The following is a 26,411-nucleotide window of genomic DNA, read 5'->3' as shown; positions in this document are numbered from 1 at the left end:
TTAATGCGAGCCTTTTCGCTTTTCGGGCTCGCGGAGGCGTGTGACGTAGTGCCCGTGCGTCATCAGGCGGCGTCAGCGGCCGTCGGGCGAGCCCCGGCGGTGGCTCCTGCCGGGCTGTGCCCCGTCCCGGTCGGCGGCCGTAGGAACCGCCGAGGTGAGCCCGGCCCCGGCCCCGGCCCCGGCCCCGGCCCCGGCCCCGGCCCCGGCCCCGGCCCCGGCCCCGGCCCCGGCCCCGGCGAGCACAGCCGCGGGCCCCGAGTTAACGACACCTCCCCGGGCGGGCTGGCTGGCGCGGCCCCCCGCCCGCTCCGAGGGGCCCGGCCGCGACCCCCGGCCTCCCGTGAGGGGAAGGGTGCCCGCTCCCAGCGCTCCTGCAGGCCGCTCCCTGCCGCCGGCGTGCCGCGGTCGCCCCCTTCCCCGCCTCCCCGAGGTCAGGGTTGTTTTGTGTCTTCGTCCGCTGCGGTTAGAGGGGCACACGGTGGAGGCCCGGGGCCGGGCTCGTTGCAGCGCCGGCTCCGTCGCGGGGGTGGGGGGCGTGCAGAACCGAAACCTCTCGAGAAGCACCTGGAGGGGCCCGTTTGGGAAGGGGGGGGGGGGGGGGGGGGACGGGACGGGACGGGACGGGACAGAGCTCGGCCTCTTGTGTTTCTCTTTGCGAGGCAACGAGCAGTTCAGTGGGTCAGCCTGCACCTTCCCTATAATGCAAAAAGCTGCGAAAGGGGCGACAGCGACTCCCGAGTGGTGCTCCGCAGTAAATACAGCGGTAGTTAGACTTTTTTTCCTAATTCTTTGTGCTAGTGAATTGACTAGTGGAAGGGCGAAGCATTGAAGGAAGTACAGTTGCAGTTTCGGTGCACTTCCGTGACTGAAAAGCATTTCAGACCTGGTGGCTCTGAACTGAGGCTTTTAAAGCCAGCACCTGAGTACGTGGTGTCACCTCAGAGCTACAGACTTGTAGCCTTTAGCGAGAGTTTGCCAAGAAGCACTGGATTCATTGGGCACCTGATCCTGAAAAGTGTATTTTAACGTTGTTACCTGTCTTCTGGCATAGAATCGAGTCTTGGGAAGTTGCACAGGTTTATGGTAAAGCAAGTTCTAAGCTGCAATTTCAGCTTTCTCAAAGTTTTGTCACGGCAGCGACTAGTATAAATTATGTACTTAATAAAACAGTACGGTAGGGGTTAGCAGCAATTGGAAAATCTTTGGTTCAGTGGAATACTTTCGGTGGAAGGTAGAAAGGAAGGCATGTTTATTTCCTCTGTAAGTTGAGGTAAGAGTCATTCAATTTAGAAGTGTGTTAAGGCAAAGGTTCAGACCAACTCATGTTTAGGTGAAACGTACGTTTTTATATTCATGATGAGTTTGACTAGCTAAAAATTAATTTGCTTTTGCAGAAAAAAGAAATCAGGAAGCTGGTGCACAAGAAAGACCAACTGTTCTCCCTGTTGAGATGTCTTGTAGTCCATCGTTAATAGAATTGGTATGTTCCAACTGAGATACTGGGAACCACAAAAATGAGAAAAAATGACCCTACTTCCAGACATTTGGTGGGTGCTTAATTTTTAAATTAAATTTAATGTTTATAAACGTGTTGAAAATGAAGTAAAGGTGTTGTCGGTTTGGTTTTGGGTTTTTTTTTTTAACCCTGAGAAGTAATCTCTGGCAAAGTTGTATGCTCAAAATATCTGTTGTTTTATTGATTGGGATTGTATGCTATACAAGTATATAAATATATTTCCGTTGTGTGTTTATGTTTATGGTAATTACACTGCAATAATTGGTTCTCTGGAATATACAAAAATTGCTATTGCTATGGGAATATTTTGAACTAACAATACAGTAGCCGAGTTCAGTACTGCAGAACAAAGTCCAGTTCTGGTCTCTGGTCTGTATCAGTAATTATACGGTAAGTACCTGTGAGGGCCTAAGGGAATGAATGACTGTTCTTTAACCAGCATAAAAGCCTCTGAAATTTATAGCTTGAGAGCCTGTAGTTGGACTGTAGATGCCTTAGCCTGCTAGTACACTATAAACAGATATTACTTCTAGCCAGCACATTTCATTTGAATCGTATAGCTGTGATGGAGTTGTGTTGTTAAGATCCATACAAACACGCAGATAAATAACCCTCCGATTTTTCCTTGGCAGCCAGCAACCTGTCCAGCAAAACAGAATTTTCAAAACAAGCATGTCTGCTTTTTTTTAAATGTTGCCAGGTAAAATGGCTTTCACGCAGTCTGATAAATAGTGTATGGAGCCAGTGGGATTTTTCTTAGGTCTTCTGTTGTGTATCCAGCAACATAGTGCTTAAAGGGACACATTGGTCAACATATTGTACAGTAGATAAATATGTACAACAAATGAAATGTCAGTTTTTACTGTAGCTGCGATTCCTGGGATGGATGCTTACCTTTTAGTAAGCAGAGATTCAAACTGATATTATTACTTTCAGCACATAAATATGTACTGAACATGGCTTTGGTGTATTTAATTCATTCAGAGTGTGGTTCCTTTCTGGAGAAAGGAATTGAGAGAATGCTGGCAAGACTTCTGTTTTTTTGACAAATAGGCTTTTGTTTGTTAAACCTTCTCTTTCTCTGATTTCTGTGTGTGGTAACTCTATAGCAAGATGAAACCTTCAGTCTGTAGCCTTTTAGATATTTACTCTAAAGGTTTAGGGAGGTTTTTTTTTAACTGAATGAAGATTTCTATAGATGTTGTTTTTCTGAGTGAGTAGGAACTGTAAAAAAAATTTCAGACAATGGGCACCATCCAGAAGATGGGTGGTAATCCAGGCTGCGTTTGAAGGACGTAACTCTGTACAAACTTGTGTTCTAGTTTTTCCACCCCTTCTGTAACTGAAAAAAGGTACTAAACACTAAATACTGTTTCAGGTTCCTCCTTCTGATGGCAATGAATGTGAACAGTCAAAATCTATTCAAAGAAAGAGGGTGCTTCCATCTTGGATGCTGGAAAGAGATCTGGTTCAGAGGATTTATGAGCCTGTAATGAAAGGAGGTAGGTTTGCAGTGTAGTATGTTTGCATGCCAATGTACATTTATGTGCTTTGATATAATTTTCTTAAATTATAACGGTGGTGGTAGAAAGTATTAATTTGGTACTCCCCTTTCCACGTTCTGTGCCTGGCAGCTGACAGAGACTGACTTCTGTTGTCTACTTTGTCTATGGGTGTGACAGTGCTCTTTGATTAATTGATTTTCTTTCTGTTCTTTTTTTTTTTTTTTTTTTTTAAATGCCAGGTGATATATTCTCTTTGGACAGCTGATGTTCTGGAGCCCTTCCCTATAAACTTGCCTGTTTTGTTTAGCATGTAAATTCTAGGTAGTTTCTGTACTTTTAATTCCAAGCCTTCTCCACATTTAAGTCACTGTTGTATGCTCTTCTAAATTATATTCTTCTAATTTCACAGGTTTTAAAGGTAGGGTTTTTTGAGTGGTGGTGTGTGTTAGTTTTCTAACTAGGACTAAATCAAACTTGTTGACTTAGCCCAAAGTTACTTCCTAGGAGGAGCATTTCATTGCAGTATAGTAATTTCTTACTAATGTGAAGCTAAAATATTATTGCATTCCCTTTTGTCCTTCCTGCAAAAGGAAATTGCTGAATGTATGATAAACTTTTACTGCTGTGTATTAGCAGTAACAGCAGCAGAAAACTGTGTTTAGTCACTATCAACAGGAGACACAAGGGTGCTGCATTGGCACAATCCCAAGATGATTTTTCTAGCATGTCTGACTTTGGTCCTGGGAGCTTGTAAAGGCTTCTAAAACTGCCATTAGACATTCTCTGACAAACTTATCACAAGGTATTTACTGCTCTGATGGCTTTTATCAATGGAACCAGAGGACTAAAGAAATGAGAGAAGAGAAGGAAAATTACTACGTACATTAACAACAGTCCCCTAGCATTTCTGTCTTTCTCTGTGCTGAAGACAGCAAGCCCCACCCTGCTTGCTCTTCTTTGGTGAGATGTGAGGTGGTTTAGGTGCTAACTGCTGAGTTTCCTTCGTTAAGTCTAAGTGTATGAACTGTGGCTGGTGTGTGCATGTCTGCTCCTCTGTGTCCAACACCTATTCTTTAACGCCTCTTTTTCCACCTGCTATTCCTGCTGGGATGGTGTAATGAAAACATTTGGCTCGTGATGCCTGAGGAGGCCTGCAGAAGTATTTCATGCAGTGTCTGACCAATTGCTTCTTACCTGCTCTAGTACATGCAGGTGTCTGGATGGATTTCACCTGGGCAATTGTGGCTTTAAACACCTCTGTCCTGTGCCATTGGCTACCCTGCCTGTTCCTTTCCTCAAAAACTAATTTTGAGAAAATTGTAAGAAGCAAAAGAAACTTTACTTTTTTTCTTTCTTTTTTTTCTCCTCCCTTCCTCCCTTCCTCCCTCCCTCCCTTCCTTCCTCCCTTCCTCCCTTCCCTGCTGGCTTATTCCTGCGGATTAAAAATTGTGTGTATCAGAAGACTTCTGCTGGCTATGTTGAGTTGTGCACTAGTGCGATTATGTTCTTATGTTTGTTTCTCCACAAGTACTATAATGTTTGTTATATATGTGTATATAATGTTTGTTTCAAAGACTGAACATAAACGTAAGCATTGAGATTTGGAGCTGTGTGGGCAAGGGGTATCTGTGTGTACAGCTGAAGGCCTGACCTTGAGGGAGCTAGGGGTACATATGAACACTATTGGAGCTGTTTAAAAAAAGTCATTATGTGAGATAATGATTCCAGCTTAGAATGGGCTGCTTTAATAAAACAACCAATCTTTTCTGGAAGTCTAAAATATTTCCTTAAGATTGTGAAATGGTTTGCATCTCTTCAGGGTGGTATTGAATGGAAAGGCTGCCCGTTTATTTTTTTCTGTCTGTCTTCCTATTGAAAAGGTTAACACCGATTAGAGCTTTTGAAGTCAGATGTTAAAATTTGGAAAAACTCCTTGCTTCATACACATAACTCCAGCACATCAGTATTTTTTGAAGGGGGAGAGTTTTTGAAGTCTTGCAAAATGGCATCGAGTATCTTCCTTCTGAATGCATTTTGCAGCAGATGGAGCTATAACAAAACCAGGACAATGGCCCTACCTGTCTCCCAGCTGTATGTCCAGAAAATACTACTTCAGTACAGAGATCTTTTGGTTTTCTGAGATGTGAACCTTTCTGAAGAGAGGCATAACATTCACTGTCTTTCTGTTGGTTACTGGCTGATGAGATAATCAACTGTGATGTGGTTGACTAGGCACGTGGGCATACCCTGATTCTGCCATGTCCTAATTGATGTTTGTGTTTATAAACTGGTAGTTTGAAGTGATACTTACATGAAAGGTCTGTGGTAACAGTTGTCGTCCTTGGACATGTGGTTTACTTGATCAGCTCATATTGTGTGAATGAAGTTGTCAGTCATACTGATGCAGTCAGTCCAGAATATTCTTTGCCACATGTTTATTGTTTTCCTCCAAATTGCCCCCTCAAGCATCTGTTTAATTCTAAAACAAACTTTTTACTCCTATAAGCAGGAAGTGAAAAACATGCTGTTGAAACAGCGCATGCACAACTGCTGCAATTTCTCATGGTTGTTGCCCAGTGTTCCCCTTCAATCTAGCTTTAGATTTCTAATGTGGCCAGGATTTCACTGTAAAAGTTGCATTCCAAAGGTACCCTTTTATTTTTCTTTTAAGGTAGTAGAATGAAAAAAGCCCAAGGAAGGGGAGAAAGTAATATGGAGTCATTAAAATCAGAAGTAAATGTGCAGCAGAAAAAAAGATTAGCCTCTGAAGAAACTTTTGAAGGTGAAGAGCAAGATCAAGGGAAAAGGAGCTGTCTTTCCATCCCTGCCCCTTCATCTCAGGTAATTTTTTGGCTCAGGGCAGAACCATGGTATTTAAAAAAATGAGAACATAGTTGGCAATGTCATGTTGAAGGTTGGGTCTACCTCGTAAGTATATGTTCTGCTTGTGCATTGTTGTTTAACAGTTGTTTTGAAATGCCAGTCCATTGGATAGCTCTATAGCAAGGATCCTGGAAGCCTTCAGAGACTTGGTTTTCTGCATTTCCTTCTTGAGATCTGGAGTTTAGGCCCCAAATGGTCCACAGAAATACTAGACTTTCAGCTTTACAGCAAAAGGCTGGAAGACATGGGCCAAAGTACTGGTCCTAGGAGTGGCTTGGTTTGTGGTTTCTTTTTCTGAGAACCCTTTAGGGATAGGTGATGGCATGACACTAACGTAATTCAACACTGGATTTTGCCCAAAGTAGTAGTGCCATTCTAGTTGGTGAAGTTTTGTGGTCAGAAAATTATGGTATGTAGTTTAACAACTGCTAATTTATAAAGAAAAATAGCAGGGAGCGTGCTTATGCCACTATCTCAAAATTTGAGTCAAAAAAAGGAAAGAAAAAAAAAGTAATCTGAAATCCAAAACAGTTTGTGGCAGTGAGTGAACAGATGTTTCAGTCCAGCTGGTCAGTGTGTCCCCAAAGTACAGCTGCTTTTATAGGCAGTTAAATACATACTGATAGCACCCTGTTAGTAATGAAAAGAGAAGGATCATTATCAAAGACAAACAAAACGTGTTCTGATGAGAGCAAACTGAGGCTTTCACTGACTTTTTCTTTAAGTGCACAGCCTGGGGAGGTGTTTCTAACCTCTAGCATTAGAATTGCCTGGATCTGTTATAGGATCTGATAAAACACTTAAAATACTATTATTTGGTATGTTTCATTGGTTTTGACACTGAAAACAATTGGGGGTTGGTTTTGTTTTTTAATTAAATCTTAAGGTTAATTGAAATGATCTACTCATGGAGAGCGTACCCTTCAGGGTAGTTTTGATGTAACATAGTCTTATCTTTTAATCTGAAAAATAGTGAGCTTTGTGGTGGATAGGTACATTAATACCAGCTGCAGTGCTGTTTTCTCACTGTCACATTATAAGGTGAGTGACTACATAATGAATTATTTCATTTTGCAATTTGTAAGTATGAAGCCTTACTTATTTTCTAATAATTTCATAAATCATTTTTATCTCAAATACAGCATAAGAAATTGCCTTCAGAGCTTTGTAGAAAAAAATAATGGGTTAGTGCAAGCAAAAGTAATAATTGGAGAGCTCTAAAAGATTGGAATTTTTATATCAAAACCAAAATCACTCTCCTGCTGTCATATTTAAGGCAATTGAGAAAATCTGCTGTAGGGTAGGAACTAAAAAAAAATCTTAATTCTTCTAAGCACCAGCAGCCGCCAGATGGCAGTGAGGTCATATACATATTATAGCCAGTGCCAATAGAGCTGTTGTCTTTGGTTTTCCTTGATTGCAACCTGGTTTTTTAACTGGTCACAATAATAAAACTGAAAGTATTTACTCTCATTAGATACAATATAGGCAATGGATTGAAGTATGTAGTAGAGAGAAGTCACAAGTGGGAGTGGCAAATTAGTTAGAAAAAGTAATTTAACCTTTCTGGGAATGCTTATTTCCTTAACTGAGCTTTATTTTGGGAGTCTCAATGGAAGAGTCATCTCTGTCTCCAAGTTGGCTTGCTAAATATGCTGCTGTCAGGATCATTTGATATTAATGCTGACTTTTCCCTTTCTTAATCACATTGCTGCTCAAATGTAATTGTCTCTGGTTTTGGCTAACAATTTGTTAGACTCGCATCGAAAGGAACAAAATCAAATTAGGAAACCACAAATAGGATTTTCAAGCTTTGCCAAACACATCCCTGTAAACTAAGTATAAATTTACTGGAGGGGGAACTTAGATAATAAACTGTAGAGAGCAGTGACCTTTGAATAGTTCTGTAGTGTATCAGGTTCAACCTTCAATATAGATATGCTTCCAGGTAATGTCTTGGTTGTTGGGACAATGTTCCTGTCTTGGTTATGTATCTCGTATTATTTTTCTAAAGCACACATTTGTTACTTTAAATATACATATATTCCAAAATTTAAAATGCAGTATTTATCAAAAGTGAAATCTTTGCCTGATGGTATCTACTGATAAACTGTTTTATGATTTAGAGTCATGAGCTGAAGCATTTAAGACGTATTAGGGTGGGATTAAGCTCAAGGTATATATAATGAATTCCCATATATAGATAAATATATTTCTTCTAGACTACTATATCTTCACATGTATAACCTCCATTCATTTTTTCAGGAGCAGTACTTTTAATTGAAAGTTAATTTAAGCTAAAGTCCTCAGACTATTCACAAACTGAGGTGGTGAGAGAGGAGCCTGACTGTGTTGTGAGGGAACTGAAGCTGAGGACAGGAGCTCTAGGATAAGTTTTTCTTTAAATTGACTGTGTGTGTGTGTTCTTACCTTGAACATTTTATTCAGCAGCTGTATCTAGCAGCTAACTTGAGTTTGGAAGTTGGAGTAGAAGATTTTAAAGGCTGGACCAGATGATCTTTCGAGGTCCCTTCCAACCTGGGCTGTTCTATGATTCTTTGATTTTGAAAACCAGAATGATGAGATGAGGCAGAGTTTGACCTTAAAGCTTTTTAATTCTGAAGAGTGTAAATATTCAGGTCCTTCAAAATGTAACCTTGTTCCACAGAATACATCTGGATTTGGAAACATGGAAGGAAAAGACAAGACTGGAACAAAAATCCTTGGAAGTTCTCTGGAAAAAAATGATAGGCAGCTGCATAGTAAATGGTCTAAAAGAATAGGTCAGATCTCCAGTAAAACAAATATAATTGAGGAAATGGAAAACAAAGAGCAGATTACTGGTTCTACAAGCCAACAAGCTCACTGGGGCAGGACTTCCCAATATTTTGGTGCCCAGGAAGGGGTTCTTGAGCCTGATGCAAATCTGGATTACGAGACTGAGATTTCTGATTCAACCAGAAGTGCAGATGCTTCAGAAAGCTCCAGACAGATCAAGCATAAGAGGACACCTTGCATGTATGGAAAAGGCTGTTACAGGTAAAGCAAAATTAAAACTAGCTTAAGATAGCTTATTATTAAGAAGTAACGTATTAGCTATGGAAGAGAAAACAGTAAAGTCATTACAAGCTTTGATTTGAAAAAAAAAATATCTTTTGGTAAGCAGGGGACTGATTAGAAACAAATGTCATAACAAGAATTTTAAGACTATAACAGGAGGACCCAGGATGTCTTGCCAATTGCTAATATAACCCAAACAAGGTATGATGTATTTCAGCAAATTAAAAGATGAAGTGTTGTAGGAAATAAGAAACAAAGAAAAAAAGAAAAGAAATAAAAAATTTTAAAAAGAAAAGAAATAAAAAACCTTTGTGTACAATACATGTACCAGCAGGGAGAAGGGATGTAAATGGTTGAAATGCCCAACATATACCCTGTAGGCTTTTTTATTTTTAGGTGAAACTTTTATGAAAGATGATTGTATTTATTGAAGTTATTGCATGCTTAGTGATCTGAATATTTAAAATACTTACTATTTGTCATCCCTAAATAATCAAGAACTACTTTTATTATAAGTTGGCCAGTCTGCTTTTTTTTTTTTTTTTTTTTAATGCTTTCAGTCCCTCCCTAAAACCAGAACAAGGCATACTTACAAACTCCTGTGTTAACCCTTACCTTGTCAGTGTCTTTGGTAATACTTCAAGTGAAGAACAACCCCCGCCCCCTCATGTCCTCACCCTTCACAGTGAAAGATCTGTCATATAAACATTTTGTGCGATACAAATGTTCCAGCGAACTTCCAAAACAGCTGTCCTGAGTGCCTGGCCTCCTGTCAGTTCTTTCTGCTCAGAAAAGATCTGGAGTAACATGTGTTGATGTATCAAAGGGAAAGTACAAATCTAGAGGTGGTCTTGAGGCTGGGAAATGACCAATGACCTGAGGACTGCTTTAGGAGAAGGCTTTGAGCTCTAGATAAATCCGTGTACACTGTAAGCATAAAAGATAAGGCTAAGCCAGGAAATGGGATTTCCCCCCCTTCTTTTTTCCCCGAATGGACTTGAACAATAGGAAAAACAGTGAGGTTGTTTAGAAAACAAGCAAGCACAAGTAAACGGATTCTTGTTTATGTTTGATGTGTAAATCAAAAGCGTAAAGCTGTTAAGTTAACAAACACATCAGATTTCTAGCTTTCTGTAGCTTTTTTTCTACATATCTCAAATTTTGCCCTTAATAAATATGATGTAAACATGTTTTATTAGGCAGTTAAGCTGATCCAGTAGGACAAATGCAGCCTTTAGTTTGCTCCAGCTACTTTTAATTTTGCTAAGACAAGTTTTCCCATGTATTGGGGGTTAAGCTGATTCTAATGAATTGGCTGGTCTAATATGCTGAAGGATTCCTAATGTTTAGGAAGGCAAATTTTAGTTACGGGTAATATGGAGTTGGAGTCTGTCTGTGCACATTTGTTCTTGGGTTATTATTCTAAAACTTTTGGCAGCAATACTTTTGGAAAGTATTGCTTTGTAAGAAAAAAAGAATGCTCTGGAATAACACATCAAATCTTCTGTTGGAGAAGTTTATAAATATGAAGTATCAAAAACATCAGCTTTGATCTGCCAAAAATGTCATGATACTAAACCTGCTTGTTTATAGCAAAAGAAATATGCTTTGTAGTCTTTCTTCTATTTGCTTTTAATGCAAGACCACCAAGTAGTCTTTCTGGATCGATGGGATAGCAATGTTAGATTAAAGCAAGTCATTGCAGTTACCCATATTTTTAACAGAACACGTATGTAAGTGCAATGTGAATGGATGCCTTGGAGGAACACACTGATAGCTGTCGTGGTTTAACCCCAGCTGGCAACTAAGCACCACACAGCCACTTGCTCACTCCCCTCTGGTGGGATGGGGGAGAGAATCACAAGGTGAGAAAAATCGTGATTGAGATAAAGACAGTTTAATAGGTAAAGCAAAAGCCCTGTGCGCGAGCAAAGCAAAACAAAGAATTCATTCACTACTTCCTATCGGCAGGCAGGTGTTCAGCCGTCTCCAGGAAAGCAGGGCTCCACCATGCGTAACAGTTACTTGGGGAGACAAACGCCATCACTGTGAACATCCTCCCCTTCCTCCTCCTTCCCCCAGCTTTATCTATTGAGCATGACATTGTATGGTCTGGAACATCCCTTGGTCAGTTGGGGTCAGCTGTCCCAGCTGTGTCCGCTCCCAACTTCTTGTGCACCCCCAGCCTCCTCGCTGGTGGGATGGTGCAAGAGGCAGAAAAGGCCCTGACTCTGTGTAAGCACTGCTCAGCAACAGCGAAAACATCCCTGAATTATTGACGCTGTTTCCAGCACCAATCCAAAACATGGCGCCATACCAGCTACTATGAACAAAATTAACTCTATCCCAGCCAAAACCAGCACAGTAGCGTATTCAGTTTTTCAATTGTGTGGTGTTTTCCTTGAGTAAAAACTAGTTTTTAGAGTTGCTAAGGAAGAAGAGTTGCTTTGAATGCTCTTTTGAGTACAATGGGTAGTTGGTTTCCCTCTCCTTAATTACTTTAACCTTATGAATGGTGTCCTCTAACAAGATGTGCTGTAGGAGTCAACATCTTAAATGAGTAATGCTTTGGTAACCATAACAGTTCCTTAAAGTTTTTTTCTAGGTGAGGTTTCTTATTTATAAAATGGCATTTGTTCAATAACTAAATGCTCTTCAGAGTTCTAGTCTTTATTTTGTAAACTCCTATTAAGAGGTACTTCTCTTCTGGATATTACTTAGGCACCTTTGGTAGGTGCCTAGTAAAATAGCACAAATTGAAAAGATTAAATGTTAGTTCTATTAATTTTATTAGATTTCTCTAACATGTACCTTGAACATTTAGGAAATGACTTTGTAACCCATTGTTTAGTTTCTTAATTTATGAATTTGAAAAAACTGCTTTTGAAAGAATCAAGCTTGATGTGCATCTCTTGCTCCAGGGATTCTTCTTGTCATCGTCCTTCAGTGTCAGATTCTCTTTCTGAGCTAGCCTGAAGCTTTTACCAAATTGAAACTGCTATTACCACTAGGAGGCAAAGCGCTCTGTGTATGTTATACCTGACTGTATTTGTTGTCAAGGAACTTACTCTTTCAATACTGTCTTGTGTTAATTTTCTTGTCCGCTGCTTGTTTTTCCAAAGTTAGAAGAATAGGGCATTAAAAATAAATCCAAACCCAACCCCCCTCTTTCAAGGGCTGCGTAGAAGGGGTGTGGTAGGCCTGAACTGTCGTCTCTAAAACTGTAACTCACAATTTTTGTCCACAATTCTGTCCTTTTGCTGGCCTGCAATACAGATCTCTGCAGACTGGGTGCATGTAAATCTTTCCTATAACTGTCAACGCAGTCACGCGCAACCAACCTTTGGATTTGTATATGTGTTCTTCTAAATACTTCGCACTTTGTTTGTTTATGAAAATAATTGTTTTTCATTTCACCTTAAGCTTGTAAATCTGGTGTCTGAGGACCTGCATCTGTCTTTTTTTAAGTCCTGTATTCTAATAAGACTTACAATTTAGAACTTAGAAACATCTTACGCGCAGCTGTGGCATAACTTCAGGCTTGAATTCTATGGCTCTATAACTAGTGCTGGTAATTCATGACAACTTCACTACTTCAGTAGCGGAGAAAATAAGCCCTTGAAATGGCAGGGGTCTTTTCTGGGTGTGATTATGAAGAGCCAGGGTTTCTGACCTAATCAGTTAAACTTGCTTTAGAAAAAGCTTTTAGGTTGCTTTTGGTAGTTGCACAGACAAAAAACTGTCTTAAATATTTCACTGAGCAATACTCAACTTCTGCTTGAGATGATTGCATTGATTCTGAAGAACTTCAGCGGTTTTATTTGCATAGGTTTCTGCATCTTGAAGTGCGAGTACACAAATTCAGAGCTTCTGTGAAAGCAAAGTTGCGGTAACTGTGTATGTTTACGAGAAGGCAAATCTCCCATAAAACTTTATTCTTAAAATAGGCTTTTAATTGGTTAATTTTTGTGTGAGTAACGCTTCATGGTTTTGTTTTGATCAAATGAATAACATATTCCTGTGCAGTGAGGTTTTGTTGTGAAACTAACTTTGGAGTGCAACTTGGAGCATGATAGAAGTTGTGCTCTTACAACTCAAATCTCTTGGGTCTAAAAAAAAATTTTTAAAAAAACCCTCAAACAAAACAAACCCTTAATAAAAGGAAGAAGCTTAGATTTTTGCAAGAAGGGAAAATGTTTGCTTAATATAAGCTATTCACTTCTCCGCTTCTATTTATTTTGCTTGATATTGCTGCACAACAGATAGAAGTGGAATAAGTACAAATTATCCAGGTGAAGGTAGGATACAATACACTGTTTCTACTAGTCCTGAGCATCTGAAGTAGGACATGTTCAAGGTGCTTCACAGGTAATGTATAATTTGAGAAGCGTCATCCACTGGCGCAAAGAATCCTGAAGCCTAGTGTTAGGGAGCATACATCAAGACCCTTTTGTTTCTCTTCCTCCTTCCTCCCATATTACTTTATTTTTTTCTTTCTTTCTTTCTTTTTTTTTTTTTTTTTTTTTTTGTGTCTCCTCCAATAAGGGCTGTTTGGTGTTGTTCAAGTAGGTTTCAAAGTGAATTTTTGAAAGGAAATGGGTATCTCCTAAAATACAATAGGTCGGCTAATCAGCAGCTGTTAGGCCTTCTTTCCTTGGTGACTATGATGCTACATGTATCTTATTGTAGGAATAAATATTAAAATGGTTTCATAGAACTTTGGTTGCTTCTGTATTCCCTTGAGAAGATAAGTTGCTTCAAGTGCCTGAAAATTCTTGCTAATATTGCTGGTAGGTTAGCTCAGTGCCTTTAGAAAACAAAGCAAGTAGCCTCTAAAATGGCTTTGTTTCATCACATTTATTTTTAAATGGAAAAAGAAGCAGGCAGCCACTCTGAATTTGGCATAACAAGCAATGTTTTCTGAGAACTTGTCATAGAATAAAAGACTGTTAAATGTAACCTTGCAATAATTTCTAGTGAAACAGTATTTACTTACTGTACAGTTTGCAGAAATTAGCAGAAAAGACCAGGACAAGAAGCCTGTCACCTATGTAAATAGATGGAAGGGACACTGGATCTTTAAGTAGCTCGTTGGAAGAGTTTATCTGTAGCTTTCTTGTTGAGTTTCCTGACTGAAAGATACCAGGCAAATGGAGATTTAAAGTATTAATACTAAATACCTAATCTTTTTTAAATGCCTGCAAGGAGGCCTGGGTGGCTAACAGAGCTCACAGCGCTTAAGTGATCGTTATGCAAAAGCTGTAACAACAGCTTTTTTCTTATAGCAGTAGCTGAAATGCTGAAATTAATATTGACTGTTCCCTATAAAGTTCATAAGAGGTAGTTGTGAATTTAAAGGAAGGAATGCCCGTGATCAATGAGGAGGCTGTTTTGTATGTAGCTAGCTACATACAAAACATGTTTCTGGCTTTGTGTTTCTAAATGGAGCTGGAACAAGTGTAAATTCAAGCAGTAATTACTCTGTATTTTAAAGTTGTCGTTCCTCTTGCTCGAGGCAAGCAGTTCACTTTTATAATCTGCACAAACACATTGAAGATTATGTACTCTGGGAATTAGTGTGGTACATCACTGAAGTATTTTGTTGATGTCTTTTGGAAAATCATTTATTAAGATATCTCACATTTCTTGCTTTTAAATATTATGCTTGGAAAAAAGTGTCCCTAAAAGAAATCATAGGAAAAAGTAGATTTGGTTTTGGTACCAGTATGTTCACTTTGACATAATTTTTTGTAGTGTGTTTTCATCTGTCACATGAATTTCTCCTGAAGTCATAACGTATTTTTCTGTGTTCTTCTTAACGTCACTTACGGAAGTTTTATAAAGCAAACTCTTCTCTAAGTGATATTGTTCATAGCTGACTTGTCTCGTGTGGTATGTATGCAAACCTATTGTCTAGAAGCAGTAGAAATGTTCTTTCAATGATGCACATATTTGTATTCACTACTTGCTCACCTTGGATTCAACTGTGTAAGTGTTGTAGAGCAAAAAGTCATGGATGCTAGTAATGTGGTCTCATCACTAACATTGGTGTGACTCAGCTACATACAGAGTTGTTACGTCTTGTGGTACAACTTCATGTCATTGTTGTAATTTGATATTTCAAATAAAACGTCATGGTAGCCAAGGCAAACTTGACAGCAGAATCAATGTAATGTCCAGTAGACTGCTCCATCTGGAATAATATGCTGGCATTTGAAGTATTCAAGTGAACAGTAACTTGCATGCAGAACAGAAATAATAATTGAGACATATTGCCTGAAGCTAATAGGCGATCACCTGAGGGTGTGGGAAGTCTTTAATACTGCAGTTGTTCAGCTGCCATGCACTGGCCCTTCCAGCTTGAGCTGAGACTTCAGCAGTGGTTTCTTTAGCACTTTGATAGCTCCAGAGGGAGTCATAACTGAGCAAATTGGCCACTCAGTAAGATTCATGCTATATGACTACATCAGTAGATTGTGTACTGTTGGAGGTCTGAAACTTAAAGCTGATGGCAAATAGGAAAATTTCTGTTTTAACCTCTTTTGCAGCATGCAGTGAGACAGAACTTTTTTTTCTGTTGTCCTGAAAGTAGGTCTTACATATCTTACATTCTGCCTAAAGTAAAACATTAAAAGCTCCTCCTTATGTAACCACAGAAAAATGAGTTGTCACTGATTCAATAACACCTTTCTTATTTCCACTTCTCATGTTTAAATGGAACAGTCAGTTCTTGGTATATATTTGTCTTTTGTAGGAAGAATCCCATTCACTTTCAGCAGTTCAGTCACCCTAATGATGATGACTATCAAGAAACAGAGATTGTAACTCAGGATAACAATGATAACCGGCCTGAATGTCCGTATGGAATGGCTTGTTATAGGTAAGAAACCCTGGATAAAATGGCTTTTCTTGTTTTACAGGTTAAGAATGTTCTTCATTGGAGTTGCAAATTGACAATAGAATAATGAGTAGTTCTTCATGTTAAATCTTGACTATAGCTTTCTGAAATTTACTGTGGACAGACTGCTACCTTTAAAGCACCAAAGTCTTTGCAAAATCTTTGTTAGTGATTTCAGCTGGTGAACATGAAAACTTGACTTTTGGAACCTATTCAATGACCTAGAGATCAATACTTTTTCACTTGTCAATACGTAGTAAACCATTCTTTTATGTAAACAATAATTTATTGTTACATGTTGTTCTTGATAGGTAACTCTTAGTTTAAATTTTGATAAAGTATTTGTTGGGATTTTATACAAAACCTCTATTTTAATCAGTATTTGATTTGTTTGAAAGCGTAATTTAAGTAACAGCAATAAAATCCAGTTTATGGCTCACTGGTACAGTTTCTTTTAAGCACTGTTGATTTTCTTCAAAAGATAGTTTTATTCCATTTTGTTTCTCAATGTCTAGGTTTTACACTTTTATTTAGCAGAGTTTAATAACTGCTGTGTAATTGACACAATGGACAAAAGGATATATTTTGAGGCAATACCACTTCTGTGGGGGCATATTGAAACTAACAGCTGCTGTTAATAAAGATGGTGCCTGAGCAGAAATATTTTGTCCTCTCTCACTGGAAAGTGTGGTGATCCTGAAGGCATGTTCTCTATGAAATGTAACAAAATGAGGGTAACTTTAAAGAAAAAGCCATGTTATATTCAGCTAATGCAGAAGTAGTGTTTCTTTTCTGAAAAACATCTATGAGATTAATTTCTTATCTCAGAATGAGAAAACTGGGTTTATACCGGTAATGAAATTGCCAACATACTTTTCAAGAGTACAATGGATGCTTTATCCAAAACCAGAACTCTTTCTCCTTCCAGATAAGATAACTTCTGTGCTGTATTGCTTGATCATTTCTTAATCTGCGTTTGTTCTTTGGGGGCAGAGGAAAGGAGGCACCCATGAATCAATAATAATGCTTTCAATGAAGCAACAGATGCAATTTGAAGGGTTTTCTTGTTATTTTTGTTGTCTTTAACTGTTGGCTACTGCTTGAAGGGAGCGTAATGGAGTGGTCTAAATGCTGTGCCTTGAGTTGGGATCAAATGGTGTGATGCTGACGATACTGAAGTAGGCAATTCTTTTTGTTTCAGTACAGTGTATTTAATAGAAAGCTGTATTTCCATTTTTTATTCAGATAACTATCACTTCTAATGCACACATAATGTACTTTGGGGTAGCAGTAGCTATAGAATTGTAAATCAACTTGAAGTGTGTGAATTTGTCACAAGTTATTTGACATTAAAATAAGATTTTTCTACTGAAGACTATTACTCTGTTCTTTGAAGAATAAGAAAACATAAATAACTGATTTTACAAGGCAGTCTTCACAGCAAAGGTATTTTGTAAAATAAACAAAAACTTCTGCAGTTGCAGAAATTGATCTCAAGTTTCAAGTAATTTAAGATGGTATGTCATTCTTAAATAGCAGCCTGTAACTGTTGCTTATTTTCAGAAGCAGAAATTATGACAACTGAACTAATTTTCTTCCGAAGTTAGAATTTTTTTTAAATTTCCTGCATAAAAATAAATCTAATTGAAACTATTTTAATATGCAGCCCTGAGAAAAGCCTCTAATATACTAACACGACAGGTTAGCACAATGTAAGTTGCACCAAGTTAAAACATTAGAGCAGCATTGGATAATTGTTTGGGGGAGGATAAATCAGTGTGTTAATGACCTGGATCACAGCCTGAATGAGGGGAACATATATTGCAGATCCAAGAGTATGTTGACTTTAAGTTTTCTTTCATTGCTTTGATGCTGTTTTTTTATAGAAGACATACAAACTTGTATGTTGAACTTGCTGGATTTGCATACTGCAGAAGTGAGTAATGTCTCTGAAGAATCCTTCTGTGGCTTCTCCCTGTCATCCTTCAAGACAAGCAGTTCTTTCAAAATTCTTTAATTTTCCCAAACTATTTAATTTGTAGCCTTACATTACAGAATATGGAAGCTATGCCTGGATGTCTCAGACCTAGTGATGCACTGTGCATGCATTGTACTTAATGTACCAGAAGTTATGCTCTGGTTTCATTTTTAGCGAGAGTAAATAACTGGGTCACTTCTTATTATGCTGAACAAATGCATCTTATCATACAACTTTGGAAACTTACCTCATCTCTTGGTTTTCATGAGATATCTATTTTTTTTTTAAATGCTGAAACAAGAGGACCTCTTATTTAACCTGATTTTTTTTCCACCCTACATTCTATAAGCTGAGACACTGTGGTAAGGCACTGGTCACAGAATTTTATTTTTTAAAAAAAAAGAAAATTATCCATAAAATACAAAGGAGTTCTGGGCTTGTTAACTGTGGGACAAGGGAGCGAATCAAGCTTTTACTGTTTTTTTTTCTTTGCAGGAAGAATCCACAGCACAAGCTAGAATACAAGCACAGTGCACCTCCAGGTAAGCAGAGTTCAATATAGCTTAAAGGGGGAGGGGGGGAACCCCCAAAACTCATAAGGGATACCAAAAATTCGGACTAAAATGCTTTTAGCTACTGTGAAGCATCTGCAGCTTACGCTGTATTGCCCTGCACCCTTGCTTTTCTTAAGCTTGAAGTCTTGCCCTTGACTGTGATAAGGAGGGTTGCTTGGCCACTGCAGACTTGTACTCACTTTTTCAAATGTTTTTCAACTGAAGTGACATGGGCTGGGTCAGACACAATTGACGTAGTTTCCATGCTTTGTTTCTTATATATTGACAAAAGTGCTGTGTGGCAAGTGGCTATTTTCATGAGTTTAATAGGTTTTATTGAAAATTAAACATGGTATAGTGTGATATTACTGGATCTCTGTATTTTACTTCCCCCATTCAGAGCTGGAGTATTACAGTGAAGACGAGGAATATACTTAGGTGTTACTGAAGTATTTCTCAACATTTCAAATGGATGCTGCAGTAAATTATTTCTATAGCTTTTCTCCCATCCACATAGCAAAATGTGTACACAGAAATATTTTATTTTAACTTTATAGATTTATATCTTAAGATTTCGTACTTACTTTTTAATCTTATTTTCCTTTTGATAGAAAATCCTCAGGTAACAATTTTAAAGTCTTGTGATGCTCTAAAAAAACATTGGAAGCATGTCTGTCATCTTACTTTATTTTATTTATTTATTTTTATTTTTTTTTTGGACCAGTGATTTTCTTACTGAGAAAACAAATTTTTGCATGTATGCTCTCTTGAGGCTTGGAGGGAATTTAATTAAAACTGAATCTGAGTTTCTATTCTGAAATTTTCTAGCCTTTTTATATTTCAGTAACTACACTTGTTGAAAAACACAGGGGAATGTACTGTTTACATTTGGTCTGTTTTTAAAGAATTCAATGAGATAGTTTGCATTTTTCGGTGCTTTTTCTTGCTTATTGGACTTGGAGATTTTTTCCACTTGAAATCCTAATGCAATAAACAGTACTTCAGAGCAGAACAGTTACGGAAATGTAATGATAATGTATTTTATTTTAAAGAATCAGGGTTATGACATTATTAAGGAGAAATTGCATTTATGGAAACAATGGTGTAAAATATTTAAATGCTTTGAAATACACCAATTTTCTGCTTTAAAAAACCCAACCAGTATTGATGACATTTGTCTACAAATGGCATGGTTCATAATTGTAAGAACAGTTCATCTGGGTAATCTCTCAAGAATCGTTCAATACAAAAAAAGGGGTTGGGTTTTATGGGTAGCAGAGTAGTTTTTACACTTGTAAATACAGCACAACCATTGCAGCATTTATTTTAATAGGTCAGTCTTCTATTGTAGCAAACTCTATTGAACAACACTTAGGCTAGGTTATACTCTGTCCTGACTAATAACTTTCCATTCTTTAGTAACTGAAAGAGGAACCCGACAACAAACTTCAAAAAATGGTGAGTATGTTCTAATCATATGAATGGGCACATCAGCATGGGATGCAACTGATCTGCTTTGTTTTGGGGGCATTTGATAGTGCTGGGGATACTTGATAATACTTACCTTAGGAGAAAGTAGTCATTATTTTAGTAAAACTGTACTTGCTTTTTTCAAGTAATAGTGCTGAAATTGAATTTGTGCCAGGCTTCCTGGATGAGCATACCTGTACTTCCCTAGAAGCAGACAAGAAAACAAACAAATGTTTTAAGGAGAGACACATGTGGCTAAATCGATTCTTCCTTCCTTACACAGGTGTCATAATGGGATGAAAGGAATCCAATATTTCATCCACAACTAGTTATGGTTGCCCTGTAAAGATTGATTACTCTTGAAATATTGAGATACTCCTTCTGCACTGCATTGACCTTTAAATAAGTTTCAAGTGATATCTGTGCATGTGCTGATGAGCTTTTCTTATACTTACTATGAGGTACTGATGTTTTGGGTAAAATACTGGCTTGTTAGGACTGAAGCGTAAAAGAAGGTTAATGCCTTTGAGTTGGGGGCAGTTTTCACTGTAAACCACTTCTTTCTTTAGTTTCTAGTTGCCAGTGAGGATTATGTAGTAGCACAGGCAAGCTGTAGTCTCTCTTGATAATGTGAATTATAATACTGTGTATGAATATCTCCTCCATTTAAGGTACACATACCTTGCTTTGCTGCTGCCAACAATGTTAACTTCTATGTTGTGGGTGCATAGACTACTAATTTTAAATATCCTTTAGGTCTGTCTCCAGGCTTCTTTTGTGTCTCAGCTTCCAGATGTGAAGCTTCCTATTCTTTCTAAAATAATTTAAAAGTGAGCTTTAAAGAGCAGTCTGAAAGTCTGATGATACACTGTCTTCACTTTCACTGGCCTGAACAAGGCATGAGGATGTGGAACTGCTGCATCTCAAATGGAAAGTGGGAACTGGCTTGTCTTCCCTGAGATCACCAAGGTGTGGCTGGGCATTTCCTAAAGAAATCCTCAAAATAGATCTGCCTTTTAAAGAAAATAAATAAAAGTGCAAATAGCTGTAGTTAGTTTTCTAGGCAAAGTGTTTTGGCCTCCATTTCTGTTGTGAATGGATGCAAGAGGTTACTTCTATACTTTCCACTGAGAAATTTCTTTCCCATCCCATTTCCTTATCATGGATGTGTGCACTTTTGCTATCACTGAATGCTCGGTATGGTTGTATCTGTGCACTAGCATATTCTGAGGCATATTTATTACCTGTATGCTTTGCTGCATCCCATGATGCAAGTACCAGCCCCATTTTGATAGCTGCTGCCTTGTAGAAAAGTGTATTACAGTGCGGTGACAATGGTTAGCAGCATTGTTAGAGCAGTGAGTGGTTAAGATATTATAATTAAACAAGCTGGACTGTGTACATATCTAAAATCTAAATCTAATCTTGAAGGTTTTAAATTGTAGCTGTGCCTTTCATAAAAACACCTTCATTACCCAAATGGTAGATCCTGTGTGTACAGCTCATGGCAGGTAGTCAGCCAAGCATGACTGCGGATGGAAAAATGCTTCTCTTGTAAGCACATAAAACAAGGAAGTGAAATTCATTCTGTCAAATTCAACCTTTCATACTAAGTAAGAACCAGGGAAGAACTGATATTCTGTGGACAGGGCAAAGAAGGGAATTAATTAATTAAAGTGCTGTTCGTATTTGCTGATTTCCATCCCCGTCCCCCGCAATGTCTTCTTGACTGGCTTGCTTCACTCTCTTGAGGGCAAAGCTTGTAAAAGATTGTGCTCAGCAAGTTCATATCCAAGGCAGTCTTACTGAGTCATGCAAGGTCACACAGACAGTCAGGGCTCTGTTAACCTTTATTTCTTGCTGTTTGGCACAACTGCACTGTTAAGCACAGCAGGATTAATTTCTGTACAAGTGTATTTAAACTCTACCAGCCAAGAAAAGAAGGGTACCATCTACATGACATTTGGCATGGTTAGTTTTTAACATTTTATATTCTGATTGCTACCAGAGGGATTACAAATTGCCCGTAGAGAATGTGGTCTATGTTCTGAGAAATAACCTAAAGCTAATTACTGGAGGAATAGTTGTAAGGGAGGAAGAAAAAAAGGTCAGAGTTATACTGTCATTAAATTGTCACTACTGAATGAGGTCACTACATTGTTGCTACTTAGATGAATGACCTGCTGTGGCTATGGACTATGCAGGATTCTCCTACAAGCTTCTTTGTAGGTTTTCTAGCAAGCTGATAAGCTCACTTCCAAATACAACTCTTTGAAAGGGGTGGTCAACAAGCTTTTTCTCCCCACATGAAGGAGGTATTTCAGAGAAAGTTTCATGGTCATCTTTATAAATATGGTACAAGGGAAAAGGCAGAATTGTGCTTAAAGAGCAGGTTTAGGGGCTGTGAGACTGAACTCAACTATAGCAGAAAGTGGCATGGGAAGACATGGAAAGAAATGCATCAATCACTCCTGAAATCTAAAAGCGTTGATGTACGGGGAGGAAAAATGTAGTATGCTCCTTATACATTTGTTGGAAAAATATGGAAGTCATCAGTATTTTGCCAGAATTCCTACTTCTGTTGTAAAATACCACCCACAGTGCTGTGAAAGTGAAGAAGAGCTTCTATTTGCAAAGCAGGTCTTGGGCTTATTGTTCTCATAAGCTTAGTAGAGTAGAGGAATTTTGTTCTTAGTGTATTTAGCATCTTTGTTTTGACTTCTACCTTCCAAGACATAATTCATTCTGCAGGACCATAGTCTGTGATTCTTATAAGATATTCTGCTGGTATGGGTAAACATGGGCATGATTAATTTTCTCTGAAGTCTGGTAAGCAATACACTAGCAAGCATAATAGTGGATTACAGCTCAAAGTGACAGTTGGCATGTTCAGGATTTTCTGCTAGGTGGTGCACAGTCAGTCCTTCAAAGAACACAGATTGCTATGTAAGGCAAAGAATTCAAAGATTGCTAGCTATAGGATATTTCTTGGTTATGTTATTGGCTGTGTCACACGTGGCTGACATTATTCTAGGAGGTCATTCAGTGCTTCTGTAGCACAATTCACCCATAAAATTGTGTATTTTTGAGAAGCTTGACTAATGCTGTAAATGCTTTTGAAAATCTTGGTTGCGAGTTGCAAGGGAGTATAAAATGTTAATCAGTCCGTAAGATAATTCTGGAATAGTAACGTTCCCACTGGTAGAAAAATGTAACTGATAGAGGATGTGATCTGACTACATAAGGTACTGGTGTTCTCTTTTGTTCACCACATGCATAGCTTGGGTGCCTGGGGCTCTGAACTGAGGTTTCAAGAGGTTGCTAAGAAATGCTTATGGTTAATATAAGTGTTGATGATTTGGACTGGGGTCTGTAGCTGAGAAAAAAAAAGTACATGTTTATAGTTTCATATGAAAGATGATGACAAGAATTGCTCAACAGATAACCTGTCAATGATCTTGTACAGATAATTTATCTCTAGATGAGATAAGAATGTAAAAATTGGAGGCTGGGAAGAAGAGGAATGAACACAGTTTTACTCAGAGGTATGACCTAAGGGCAGAATAGCATGCAATTGGAATACTAACAGAGCATGACTAGTTAGGAATTGTGGACATGTAAGAAAAATGGGAGACAATGTAAGCTCGTAGAGCAAGGCACACCTGCCGAAATCAGGAATAGGTGGAAATAAACTTGTTGAAAGTTCACAGCTGCTGATAAATAAAAGAAGGCAATGCTGCCATGGCAGCAGCTTTGTACAGACACTACCAGCTGAATATGGCTTCTTCAAATAGCAGAAGTATTCTGCCTCTGGGACTTGGTTTAAATGTGCCAACATGTTTGAGCAATTGAAAGAATATTGCAAAACAAGCTGTCTAAAAAAGTTTAGGAACATGCTGCAAACAGCATCCTTTTCTTGTAAATGGAGGTTTCTGAACCTTTGATTCCTGCCAATACAGAGCATTGTGAAATACTGTGAAGGCAGAAGGCAATTTGATCACAAAACATAAGTTGTGAAGAAGACGGATGGACAGCAGATTAGAAAGCAGCATGATAGAATAGACTGATCTGGGAAACAGGTAGGCTGCACCCTAACTCAGGAAAGAAGTGTTCAGTGTTGTTTCCTTAACCTGTGTTCAGAAAAGAAGCACAGACTACCCAGTGTGGATCCCAGTTGAGAACGTAGGAGGCAAGCGATCTAGCAGATTCCATTCTCTCACCTGAAGCTCAGGAAAGAAGTGAACGGAAATTAAAAGCCATGTCAGATTCCAAAGGGTATGAGTATAAAATAGCCCTAAGTAAGCGTGGATGGATGAAGGCAGAAAATCTAGGGTCAAAATAGCTGCCTAGCAATACCTAGAGGCTAAATGGCAAGATACATGTATTGTTTAGGTACAGAAGTAGCAGGAAGACAACTAGGAAAATTGTGTGTGCCACTCCATAAGGAAAGGAGAGTTATCAGAAGACATTATCTGATACTCTTTTCTTCTGGTATCAGAAGACGTTCTCGGAAGAGGTCTGATGCTGTTTTCCAAGTGCTGGAAGAAAAGCCAGTAAGGAAAACTTTCTAAGTGATCAGTCTGGTAAGTGCTGCAGTAGGGGTCAGAGAGACATGGTACAGCTTGTCATAAGAGTCTTGAAAAATCAAACCCCAAATTGTCAGCATTGGGTAAAGTGCTTTAGTTGATTCTTTCTCCTCTTGAGGAGAGAGAGTAACTAGATGGTCTCTGGAAGGTCTCTTTAGTTCTGTATTTATGATTCATGAATATACGGCATTTTTGTCCCTACAGGAAAAAGGGCTGTGGAGAAAGATGGTGCCAGTGATGATGAACCAAATGAATATGACATTAATGACAGCTTTATAGATGATGAGGAAGAGGAGCATGAACTTACTGATGAAGACTCTGACTGGGAACCAAGTTCGGAAGACAAGGATAATGAAGATGTTGAAACGCTTTTGCAAGAAGCACGCAGATTTGTTAAGACCAAAAAGTAGCTGTACGGAGCAGCATTATGAATGTCTGATCTGGTTGTGTTAAAACATGGATGCACAAGAAGAGGAATTGCTTTGAAAACTGGGTTTTTTTCTCAGTGATGTAGGTACTACAGGAGGATTTTAATGGGGGCAAAGGGATTCGGCAACGCCTTTCTTTTTCCACATGTATTATTTTGGTGGTGGGTTTTTTTTGTTTTATTAAGTGGTGGAGCCAGAGGACTGAGCTCTGTTTTTTTGTTTGTTTTTTTTTCCTCATGTATTTCTTCTGCAACAAGGTTGTTAATGCTTCGTCTTCCTGTGCTTGAAAGAAATATTGGCATTAGGAAAGCCTTTTGTTTTGCTGAAACACAATATATACAGTGTTGAATGAAGAGAAGTTACACTTCACACCTGCAGTATTGCAGACTGATTCTTGGCCATCACTGGGGAATCTGTCTAAACCATTTTTTAATGTTCTTTTGAGTTAGTGCAGTCTTAAACTTCATTAGTCTGCTACTAGCTTTCCTTTTAGGTGTCATTTCTTTGATTCTCTTGATGTGCAGTAGTTAAATACAGGTTGTCTAAATCACTTGAGAACAGGATCTCATTGTATCGAACCACTTGGTTGTCTCAACAACAATTACGGTGTATTTGCTCTAATTACAGTAGTACCTCTTTCCATGCCTGTACGTCACTGGAATTGTGTTCAGTTCACAACAAAGCTGAAGTCTTGATGACTGTATTTTTGCACAATTAAACTTGTAACGTACTGTGGGAAAAACGTGTAACCGTGTCTCTGTGATTTCTTAAGACTTTGTTGGAAGATCTTGCCTTCAGTGTGTTCACAACTTTCCTGAGCGTTCAAGAAAGCAAGTTAAAAAGTTTTAGTATGTTTCAGGACAGATGACCCAAGCCATGTGAATTTGGCACTTTTTTGGACACGATCCTGAAATTGAGCAGGGGAAGCATTCTTGTGTGGCTCTGGCTCCCCTGCAAACATGTGCCCAATCATGGTTGAAAATAGACATCCAAATACACTCAAGCTTTTCAGTTGGGTGGCAAAATGTTCTCCGCTTAAAATGGCCATTGCTGCAAACTGGCATTGGGCTGCTTTTGGATGCAGGATCATCTTTTGCCAGTTGTGCATCAGAAGCTTCTCTCAAAAATTGTAGATACCAAAATACAAACATTCACCAGGGCAACAGTTCTGAATTTGGAAAACATCAGCTTGTGTTGGCCAGTGGCTTACTGTTTGCTAAAGCTATTTCATAGAGAAAGAATCTAGTTGGTGTTTTTTTACAGTGTCTGATGACTTCTGTGGCCGTAACCTTCCTCAGGCTGAAGCATTCTGTATCATAGCATTATTTTGTGAATGGCTATTTAAGCTGCTTTCAGGAGCTACTAGCCTCTACTTTGAAAGTAGAAATAGCTTTTTGTCACTGGAGGCTCCCCATCAGATACGTAGTTGCAAGAGCAAGTTTAGAAGTAATTTTTGGTTTTGCATGAGATATCAAGTTTTATTGCTGATTCATCAGGACTGAAAAAAATTGCGTACGACCAAAGCAGCACATT

The 26,411-nt window shown here is 38.6% G+C and overlaps 1 protein-coding gene across 1 annotated transcript; it reads left to right on the top strand.

Moving 5' to 3' along the window:
- Nucleotides 1-3: 3 nt before the first annotated feature.
- APLF (aprataxin and PNKP like factor) lies at nt 4-25,627 on the top strand. The gene is given in 10 exon segments (XM_049800150.1): nt 4-154; nt 1,395-1,476; nt 1,478-1,547; nt 2,895-3,022; nt 5,697-5,862; nt 8,573-8,943; nt 15,719-15,844; nt 18,336-18,382; nt 19,814-19,852; nt 24,655-25,627. Coding segments are annotated over 10 exon segments (1,386 nt in total). The 3' UTR covers nt 24,861-25,627.
- The last annotated feature ends 784 nt before the right edge of the window (nt 25,628-26,411 follow it).

The sequence above is a fragment of the Accipiter gentilis genome, chromosome 5 (assembly GCF_929443795.1).
Source record: "Accipiter gentilis chromosome 5, bAccGen1.1, whole genome shotgun sequence".
Taxonomy (NCBI): Eukaryota; Metazoa; Chordata; class Aves; order Accipitriformes; family Accipitridae; genus Astur; species Astur gentilis.
The sequence above is the reverse complement of the archived record's forward strand: the minus strand, read 5'-3'. Positions and strand labels throughout refer to the sequence as shown.